This window comes from Mus caroli, chromosome 9 (assembly GCF_900094665.2).
Source record: "Mus caroli chromosome 9, CAROLI_EIJ_v1.1, whole genome shotgun sequence".
NCBI classification, from domain to species: domain Eukaryota; kingdom Metazoa; phylum Chordata; class Mammalia; order Rodentia; family Muridae; genus Mus; species Mus caroli.
Window position 1 is genome coordinate 59,950,045 of NC_034578.1, and position 11,127 is coordinate 59,961,171.

General features: G+C 43.0%; 1 protein-coding gene and 1 pseudogene across 1 annotated transcript in view; one reads left to right on the forward strand and one right to left on the reverse strand.

Annotated features, from left to right (window-relative positions):
* Positions 1-1,036: 1,036 nt before the first annotated feature.
* LOC110301013 lies at positions 1,037-1,533 on the forward strand (annotated as a pseudogene).
* Positions 1,534-2,702: 1,169 nt separating this feature from the next.
* Positions 2,703-11,127, reverse strand: part of Fem1b (fem-1 homolog B) — a 19,433-nt gene continuing 11,008 nt past the window's right edge. Inside the window, exon 2 of the mRNA XM_021172482.1 lies at positions 2,703-8,608. Coding sequence (XP_021028141.1) covers positions 6,973-8,608 — 1,636 coding nt within the window. The 3' untranslated portion in view covers positions 2,703-6,972. The remainder of the gene's footprint in view (positions 8,609-11,127) is intronic.

The window sequence follows — 11,127 nt, forward strand, 5'->3', positions numbered from 1 at the left end:
TATATATATATATATATATATATAATTTTTTTGGTTTTTCGAGACAGGCTTTCTCTGTGTAACTCTGGCTGTCCTGGAACTCACTCTGTAGACAAGGCTGGCCTCGAACTCAGAAATCCATCTGCCTCTGACTCCTAAGTGCTGGGATTAAAGGTGTGAGTCACCACTGCCTGGCTCAGGCTTTAATATATATTTTTTAGATTTATTTATTATTGTATGTGAGTACACTGTAGCTGTCTTCAGACACACCAGATCTCATTACAGATGGTTGTGAGCCACCATGTGGTTGCTGGGACTTGAACTCAGGGCCTTCGGAAGAGCAGTCAATGCTCTTAACCGCTGAGCCATCTCTCCAGCCCCCAGGCTTTAATATTTTAACATACAAATGACACCAGTGTTCACATGGAGAAGCAGGCATACAACAATGGAAAGGTCACTTATCCCTCACATTAACACACGCAGAGGTGAAAAGACAGTAGCCTACCTAAAAGCACTTGGCATTTATCTGCCAGGCATTTTTGACTGTCTCATTGGATCATCCCAGTGCAAGTTAGATAATATTATTGTATTATTGTCCCAAGTTACAAGCCCGAAGGCTCGTGCAGAAGTACCTCCCACTCAGCCACAGCAGGAATAGGTCAGTCCTCAGAGCTGCTTGTGCTTCCAGATCAGCACAGGGGAAAAGGAACTTAAACCCAACTGCCTTGCAGTAATTTACTTTTTAATTCAAACCTATGGAGAATATTTCTTTGGTTAGCTGAATACTTGTTATTCCAGGTAGGTCAAATTTTAAACCAGGGAGCTGGAGAAATGGCTCAGGAGTCAGGAGTGGTCTTGCAGAAGACCTGGGCTTGGTTCCCAGCGCCTACACTAGAGGGCTCACAACTCCAGACCCAGAGGATTCAACACCCTCTTCTGGCCTTCCTGGGCACCTCTATGAACACAGTGCACACAATTCACACAGGCACACACCCATACATATAAAAATTTAAAGTCAGTCTCTTTTTAAAACTTAAGCCAAGGACTGGTGGGCGGAATGTCCACCGCTGGTGGCGGTGAGGGCAGTAGTGTGGGGCAAGAAGACTCTGCTGCTGCCGCCGGCGCAGGGCCCACGCTTGAGGACATCTGACACCTCCATGCAGTTTGCTGCTGAGCGGGACTGGGAGCAGTTCCACCGGCCACGGAACCTGCTGCTAGCCTTGGTGGGAGAAGTGGGCCAGCTGGCAGAACTCTTCCAGTGCAAGTCTGATGCAGAGCCTGGTCCTCAAGCATGGCTGCCAAAGGAGAGAGCAGCCCTTCAGGGGGAGCTTAGTGATATCCTCAACTACCTGGTAGCATTAGCAGCCCACTGTCATGTGGATTACCTCAAGCAGTAATCTCCAAAAAGGACACCAAACGCTAACGTTGCCCAGTCCATCTGTCCTGAGGTTCTGCCTGCAAGTACACTGACTTGCCCCGTGGGACCATCTCTGAAAACCAGGCTGTGGGGCTGGAGACCCTGCCTCTGAGTTGAGAAACCAGGCTTCCACATAGAAATGTGGTGCTAATCTGGTCTTATTAAGTCTGGGCTCAAGTGTTTTCTCACTCAATAAAATGACTTAAGGCAAAAACAAAAACAAAACAAAACAAAAAACCTTAAACTAAGGCAGATGGGTTTCAAAGGAGAAAGGAGAAAAGAAAAGTCATAAAAGCTTGTGAATTTCAAACAGAAAAAAAAACACACATTAAAAAGACATCTGGGTATGAAGCCCAGAATCCACTTAAAAAAAATATATATATATGGTAAATCTGACAACATAAAAATGTAAAATCCTGGACCAGTAATATGGCTCGGTGGGTAAGGACACTTGCCCCAAAGCTGATAACCTGACCTCAGTCTTCATATGGCAGAGATTAACTGACTTCTGAAAGCTGACCTCTGACCTACCCCCACCCCACCCACCCTCCAACACATACAGAACACTCAAAATAAATGTACTTCTTAAATGTAAAGTTCTGATACAACTTTCTCAAAAAATAACTGAGAAAAAATTCCTTTTAAACTTCCATGTAATGTCTATTGAAGTAATAGTAGCCATAGCCCAATCACGAAGACACACAGAGTTAAAGGAGCACACATAAAAACCAAACGAAACCATTCTTCACTAACCACCCTGGCAAAAACTAACTGAGCTAATAGCTGGGGATCAGAGGAGTGGGGAGGACAGAGGGACTTAACAGTCTGCCAGGACAGTAAACACACTCAAAGCAGAAGTAAAAGCAAGGCTAGCAAGCAGCTGTAAACAGGGTTCACTACCACATCACTGAGAAAACTGAACATCTAAATACCCACCAATAAAAATCCGAGTAAACAGACTTTAAGACCATCCATAGACATGCTATGAAGTTGTATATCTTTAAATGTACATATGAGGAAAACATGCTTGACATATTAAACAGTAAACATGAAGTCCATTTGCACTCTTCAAGAGAAAATAAATGTAATGTAAGGTAACACAGAAAACGTATGGGGAGCTTCTAAAAGACATTTTATGATTTTGTCTCTACAGAGTCCAAGTGGACATGAGAAGGAAAAGCTTAGCTTTACGATTTGAGCTTTAATAGAGGATATTCCACCCCACACACATATAACTTCAACAACCCCTTTAAAAGGAACTCAACAAAAGATCTCACATCGAACAATAAAGACACAAACTTCAAGGTACTTTTTTTTCAAACATTTACTGAACACAACACCATTTTTCCTTTTACACAGCAAAGTTGTTAGTTTCAAATTAGCTGAGCCATTAGGACTGTCAATTGCCATGAACTCAAAGGTGATTCTACATGTCAAACTCAAGTTGAAGACATCATGCAATATATAAGTCACTGATAGGCCCCGGTGCAGTCAGCAAAGTTACTAAGCTTATTAAAGTCACATAAATGGCTTGACAAGAGCGCACGATAGAATGACGTCACGGGCTCGCGGTAAACCACGGTGAATTACTAGACTACAACTATGTAGCTCCTCTGCACCAAGGACTGCAGGGTGTGGTGACTATTACAAAGGACAGGGTCCTGCCAGTAGGTTAAGGCCAGAGTTTACTTCCCAGCTATGTACGTCTGAAAAGACTGGTTAGGAAAGCTTGCAGGGAGAGGTCCCCTCAGCTCTTCTCCTCTACAACAAAAAAAGCCATGCACACATTTTACAATACCTGATAGGAAATAGGTGCAAAGCCTGCCTGTGTCCTCACCTGGCAGGCCTGCATCTTCATGCCTTCATTTCTCTGATGAGGCTACTCATCCCATGATTCACCCCTAAAGGAAAGCTGTAAAGCTATAATTTAGCAGTATTCAGCCCTGCAGATTTATCAGTGACGCACTCCCCATAACCATCAAACCGCTGTCCCTTCCCTACACATTAACACAAAGGTACACTCCACAAACCTAGGACTAAAGACCACATTTACTTTACATTTGTAGTAGTCAACCGATCAGCATTGTCACTATAGAATTTGTTCCAGATTCCAGGCTTGAGAAAGGGGCTGCTGTATGCCTGGCCCATCTCTGACAGCTTTGCCAGAAACTTCAAAGGAAGCCCCTCAGTGTATGTACATGTGGAGGGGCTGTCAGATGATATCCAGAGTGGAGCTGTGCACTTTCAGAGTGAGCACAGCTTAGAATCTGACTGAAATCAGTTCAGAGCCAAAGGCAGAGTTGAGGGTTTTACTCTTCCCTATTTCTGCTGCAGTTAAGTCATGAGAAGGGTGCACTTCTGCGTGCACTGATATCTGGGTAGCTGAGAAAGTACACTTTGGATTTTTACAATTGTCACGAGGCACAGATACTTTAACCCGCCTACTCAAGTTCAGCCACTGGCTTCTTCTCAGCCAACAGAGTACAAGTAGCACCCATCCTTTGGCTTCCATATTCCCAGAACACGGGTATTCTGCTGCTTGGATTATCCAAAGCAACCTCATTTTAACCTGATGCCTCAATTACAATGAGCAACTCCTCTCTAGGACTTGAGTTTTCAGAAATGTTTGTCTAAAAGTGTTGGCTTTAGGGAGGTTTTAATCCCTTAACCACAGTTTATGTCAAACAATGCTATCATGCCTAAGTCTTCATAATCACCATCTAGCAACTATTAGTGTAATGAAATCAAAACCCCTTTCAGAAACTAGCAAAACCAAAGCATGGCAGATGGGCCAGGTTGTTTTGGTTTGCATGTTTAAAGTTCCCACAGTGAAGAACCTCTGGGTGGTTGTGCTGTGATTATAATCAAGAGTGGACTGGAAAAAGCCAGAGTGTCAGAGTCAGCTACCCCTTCTCCTTCCACAGAGGACGGATAGATAGCTTTGCTGCCCAGCCTGGGGTCAGTCACTGAAGTGTAAGGTTTTAATTCCTAACTGCATGAAAAGTGAAAAGCACCCTCCTGCACTCCTGGCTCATGCAAATTTATGTGACAATTTACACAAGTGACATGTTCTGGGGAAATCACTAACACTATCAAGGAAGGGTTACAATTCAAAGCATGATTCTACCAATAACAAACATCAAATGACAGACATGGCTGCAACACATGACAGCCTAGTGAGCTAGCTACAATGCTATCACCTTTCACACCTATTTTTCTTTAAAAACAAAAGTTCATGGAACATTTGGCTGAGCATACTTTCAAAGAATTTTACCAAAAACAAATAACGGGAAGGCCAGGCATGAGGACACTTGCTCCTATAATGGATTTATACAGGTGTTCCACAATGCAAATCTGGAGTGATGGTACAGACAGAATTAGACCCTCAGCAAGAGTGCATAGTGTGCAACTACACAACTAAACAAATCTAGTTAGTCCACCACAGGCCCCGTTCCATTCCCTCCACCCTCCTCAGCACTGTCTTCCCTCCTTCAAAAGCTGTCCTGTAATTCTACATCTGAATATGTATATTATTATTATCCTCATATATAAATAATGTCTTAGAACAGTGTTGGTCCTGGGTAGTGAAGGAGGAAGAATGTTTTTAAAACATGCAGTATTATCTGATAGATACTTTAAGTTTGGGTGCTTAAAAATCATATACATTAAAAAATGGAACCAACTGAATACTAAGTTTCACAGCTATTCCTCACTGTCCTCAATGGGCCTTAGTGTCCGTAAAGGAAAGACCTGACCTGAGCCTGAGAAGAGGCAGGGCTGACTCACCTTGTGCAGTGTGTCACCTCTTCCAGGTCACTGAGAGCTGCCAGAGCAAGGTGAATCAATATCGCCTTAAGTCACACCAAGAGGGTCTAGGTCAGAAGTTCCCAAATTAGGGCATTCCAACACCTCCCTTTAAGCCATCAGAAAAAAAGTCTTCCATGTAAACTCTCAAGTTAGGAAAATAACTAACACAAGGACACACACGAAGCACAACTACAGCAACTGCATCTTGCACCCTTGGAGCAGGACACTTTAGGTCTCCTTTCCTGCCCTCTCCTGGTATTTCACTTTATGGGGTATCTGTTTAAGGCCCTAGGTGCTGATTTTGGCTTGGTTACTTTGTACTACTCCAACTGCAACCATTCTCCTATGTTTTAAAAGCAATATCCACAGGTAAAGTATTTGTGAACTCTTACAGGTTGTTTAAAGTTTATATCTGATGTTGTATCATGACAATGCTTTTCACTAAAGGAAAACACAAAGCTGTGGGTGTCTCCAGGAACGGTACCATGCACTAGGGGTAGCTTAGGCAGCATTCATTTGGCACTAGAGGAAGTTACAGGAACTAGTTTCACTTTCATTCTCATCCCTAGCATCAGCAGACACTGTTGTTCCTTCAACTTGAATTTCTGTGATGCTTAAGAGAAAAAAAAAAAAAATCACAGAATACTCTTAAGAGTTGAAATGTTGCTTGATTTAAAAAAAAAAAAAAAAAAAAAGCAAAAACCCAAAGACCTCAGTACCACATTCTGTGGTAGAAAAGTCTACAGCTCTGAGATACACCTTTTGTGTGGCACTGAGAATCATTTTCCTCATCAAATACTTCATTTCCTATACCTTACTCCTGGTTTTCCTACATCTTACAATGGACTAAGTAAAAACATCACACGTGTGTCCTCATTCCTTTTCATCTTATACCTAATTAGGGAGACACAAATGCCCTATGGAAAGGCAGTTTCCAATTTTTAAAGATACAACACACAAGGACAGGGCTAGAAAAGGACGAAGTACAATGTCTAGCTATACTGTGACAATGTTTCATAATACAGTGTGCTCCTTACTTAGGTCTGTGAGCCAAATCAAATGCATAAATGCAATTTAGATTCATCATTACATCAGAGACCAGAAGAATTCAAGCCTAAGGGTGGAATCTAGCAATGTCCGCAAGGTTGGGCTAAGATCACCAGTTAGAAGACACTAACAGAACACAATGATTTTCAGGAATTCAACTTTCCAACAATAACTGCACATAATTTTCAGATTATTAATCAGTAGCTAAGTGTTTCAAGTCCTCCTGATGTAAAATGTGCTGTATCACTGCACACACACAGTGAAGTGAGAACCATCCATGCAGGGCTTGAGCATCTCCCATTGCTCCCAGTGTTCCTTTTTAGTTCATTTTCTTCATGAAATCCTCAAAACTGCTGCACAGATGACATGCTGACATCAACTTAACAGAAATACTTTTGTAGGCAGCTGTTTAAAACATCATCAATTTTAAATCACAAATGCCCCATTACACAAAAAGCTTACATTCATTCTTTTAAAAAAAGAAAAAGAAAAAGAAACAAACAAATGTCCATACACCTTCCAGTTACACCTGAACAGCGCTGCTCTGTTTAGTGTGCTGAACTCAATACCATGTGAGAAAAAGAGGCACACGGAACCAAGGACGATGGGCTGAAAGGATAGTGGAAAGAAAAGAAGAATTTACAAACACAGAATTCTATTGTCTGTGATTAAAGTCCTTTACTTTTTAGCACCACATTAAACGATTTTACACATCCAGTCACTTAATGAAATCCAACAAACTCTTCAAGAGTCCGGGGGATCTGGTCTTGGTAGTTAATGTCATTAGCCCGAACTGCTCGGGCAGCCAGGCACTTGAGGCTCATCTTCATCTGAGTTTTAAGTAGTATTTCAGACACCCCAGTTGTACTTTTGTCTAGCGGAGTTTTATTCTGCTTGTTTGTCATGTCGGTGTGAGCTCCAGCCTCCACAAGGCTGATGATGATGGAGTGCAAGGTCAGAAAATCACTGATGGGCCTGTTGTACTGGACGATAATGTGGAGGGCACTGTTCCCCTCATTGTCCACTGCATTTACCTCAGCGCCACAGTCCAGCAGGAGCTTTGTGACCAGAGCGTTGGGAAAGCTGCAGACATCGTTAGTATGGAAATCATCAACTGGTGTGTTCGAGTTGACAGCCAGGTGTAGCAAGGAAAAACCTTCCCGTGTTCTGGGGTCCAGGTGAATCAGGTTGTAGATCTGCTTGTTAATTCTGCACTGATCTTCTTCGCTGCACTGTGTCTTGGTGGAGATGCACACGAGGTACAGAAAGGTATAGAGGTTACACTCATAGTTATCCATGGCACTGTGGACGTCGGCATCGGAGATATTTTTAACTCTGTTCATGCTCTGCTCTATTTCCAAGACGCTGCATCTCAAAACGCACTCTATGTCTGGGGCCTTCACAGCTTCATTGAGGTGTATCATCTGAGAGAAGACTTGAGCAAACCGAAGCAGATCCTTGTGGGTATTCCTGTTACCTTTCTGCCTCAGGTGTAGTGCGTGGAGCCACAATTTGATGCACTGCTCGAACTCCATGTTATCAGCATAGACAGCCCCTCTGTAAATGATGGGGTGGGAAACATCAATGTTGTCAGCACCTAAAATCCGTTCCCGAACTATAAGGCCCTCCATGTGAAGAGCATCTCTGTCTTGCCGAATAGCCTCCAATTCCTGTGGGTTCCTACACTCAGTTCTGTTCCCATAAGCATGGATGGGTGGGAGAACCTCTTTTTCAAGAATGTTGTCACCATCCTGAAATCTCTCCAACATAGCTAAATATAAATAGTGGTATGTCTTCATGATGTCATAGTTCTCACGGTCATTTGCAAAGGAGGCACCCAAGAGCTCCAAGGCTTCAATCCGACTTCTGCGGTCACAATCAGCATGAGAAAGCAACAGTTCAACGACATCAGCTTTACAGCTTTCAGCGGCCACCTTCAACGGTGTCATCCCATGGCCATTCACCACTATTGCAGCTCTCCATTTTATCAGTTCTTTCACAATGTCAATGTGACCAGCTTCGGCTGCAAAGTGCAAAGCTGTGGCTCCACAGTGTGCTTTAGCATTGGGATCAGCACGTTGTTCTAAGAGGTATCTGACCACATCAGTGTGCCCTTTATATGCTGCGATCATTAGGCAGGTGTTGTCATACTTGTTGGCAATGCTGATATTGGCATTATTTTCAACCAAATATTTCACAATGTCCAGTCTGCCATCAAAGCATGCTGCCCGCAATGGAGTTGAGTTAGTGACTGTGGTGTGGTTCACGTTGGCTCCATGGCTGACTAGAAGTTTAACAACTTCAAAATGTCCGGCTCCCGCAGCACACCAAAGAGCAGTGGCACCGTCAATGACATACCTACACACAGAAAGTACAGTCAGTCAGACAGTGGGCTAACAGACCCTGACATGCATTCATAGGCACCAACCAAAACTCCACTTTCCCAAACATTACTAAAGTATCAGTTAGAGTAGAAATAAAAACAAGTAATTTCAGCAAAGCACTTTACTAGTGTGGGATCAATAAAATTGTTACTGTTTTTTCTAAAGTCATTTTTTTTAACCTGAAGAATACTCTCTACTAGCAACAAGTAATTTCAGCATTTTACATTTCAGAAAACACAGAAGAAAGGCTGAGAAGATTGGCTCAGTGGGGAAAGTACTTGCTATGCAAGCATGAGGGTCTGAGTTCAAATCTCCAGAACACACTTAGTGACAAGAGTGGCAAGTGTCTATTTTTTCAGTGTCACTACTGTAGGATGGGAGACTACTACTATGGGGTGGAAACAGGAGAATCCCTGAAGCTAATGGGGCAGTGGGTCAGATGTGCTCAGCATCTAAAAACAAAGTAGCCTGTCTCAAGGAGGAAGGTGAGGACCAATACCAGGTACACACAGCTTTAAAACCAGAAAAAGCAAAGCAAGCAAAAATGCAGAGGCAATGTTTGGAGGTCTATATGGCCTTTTTACCAAAGGTATGAAAGGTATGCTGACTCTTCAGTGGACATCATGACCTGCCTCTCTGTAGACCAAGGACACCTCCAGAGTTCAGTTTTCCCATTTAGAGAAACAGCTCCAGTTCCTACATTATTTCTGTTAAGATGCTGCTTTAGGGAGAAAAAAACAAAAAGCATGTGACAGCAGCCCTAAGATGACAGTTCTCAACCTGTGGGTCATAACCCTTTTTGGCAACCCCTTCCTTCAAAACTATTTACATTACAATTCATAACAGCAGCAAGATTACAGTTATGAAGTAGCGATTAAAGTAATTTTATGGTTGGAGATCAGCACAACATGAAGAACTGAATTAAAGAATTGCAGCATTAGGAAGGTTGAGGATCATTGCTTTAAAACTACAGCAACAAGAATGAACAATCACTGGTCATACAATGTTATTACTGGCTTTTTAGGAAGTGTGTTAAAGTTTTCTCTTACCCAACTAGCTCTAAATTAACTGAGACTGGACTATTATATTTAAGATGCTTTAAAGACACAACAACTGAGCAGTGTTACTCGATTTTAATCCTCTCAACTAATCTGCCTACCTCCCAGCCAAAATCCCCAGATATCTGCATTTAAGGGCTTTCTCTGTTCAGAGCTGTTTTCTCATGGTGTCTCCTGGACTCTCCCCATGGGTAATCCACTTCCTCTCTCTCCTGTACCCATCATCCCCTGGCTGAGTGCCCTATTCTCTGCCCTGTTCAATCATTGGCTGATCGGCTTTTTAATCAACAAATCAGAAAATAAATGTGGAGTAATGCTTACACAACATTGAGGCAGGAAACAGAGTAAGAATTACAACCAGAGCCTGGCATGGTGGCACGCACCTTTAATCCCAGCACTTGTGAGACATAGGCAGGTGGATTTCTGAGTTCGAGGCCAGCCTGGTCTACAGAGTGAGTTCCAGGACAGCCAGAGCTATACAGAGAAACCCTGTCTCTAAAAAGCAAAAAAACAAACAAAATGTGTTTTAGCATGCTGTATCCCCCCAAATGATGTGTTTGTATACTGTGTGACGGGATATATTCCTGAAGCAAATCATTACACTGCATGGACAGCAGGAAACAACTAGCATTTGAGAAACTACCCAAGCAACTCCCTGGCTGGACACTGTGGACACTGAGGCTACAGCTACCAGCCACTCACTGAGCCACTGTTACAGGCAGGGTTTCCAACCTCTACAAAACTAGACTCCTCTGACAAGTCCATCCTTTCCCATTTTTTCCTCTAGTCGCCTTTTCCTAATTTTAATTCTACTGATAATGGTTTCATGGAACCCCCCCCAAAAGAAGACTTTTTGCTAAAGATATTTAGAATTACTATGCAAGAACCAGTAAGTACATCTGACAAGTATTAGGACAGAGTGATGACCAAATAACTATTTACTAGGACAATCAAACACACCGAAAACCTATTAATGAGCTTCCACTACACAACCTTACTTGTGACACAGGTCAAATTACAGCCCCCCACAAAGTGAGAGTACAACTCCCATAATGCCTCTCCAAAAGTCAGGTGTAAACACTGCAGATAGGGTACCTCCCTGACACTTTGAAATTACAGCTCTTATGAAAGAGGCTCAGCTCTTGACAGTGGCAGGCTGACCTGCTCTTCTGCCTTCTACCATGCGGAAGGGCAGCATTCTTCACTACAGAATGCAGCCCTTGTCAGACAACCAAACTTCCCTTCACCTTGAATGTCCCAGCCTACAAGATATGGGAAATAAATTTCCACTCTAAGAATCAGTCTTGCCGGGCGTGGTGGTGCACGCCTTTAATCCCAGCACTAGGGAGGCAGAGGCAGGCGGATTTCTGAGTTCGAGGCCAGCCTGGTCTACAAAGTGAGTTCCAGGACAGCCAGGGCTATACAGAAAAACCCT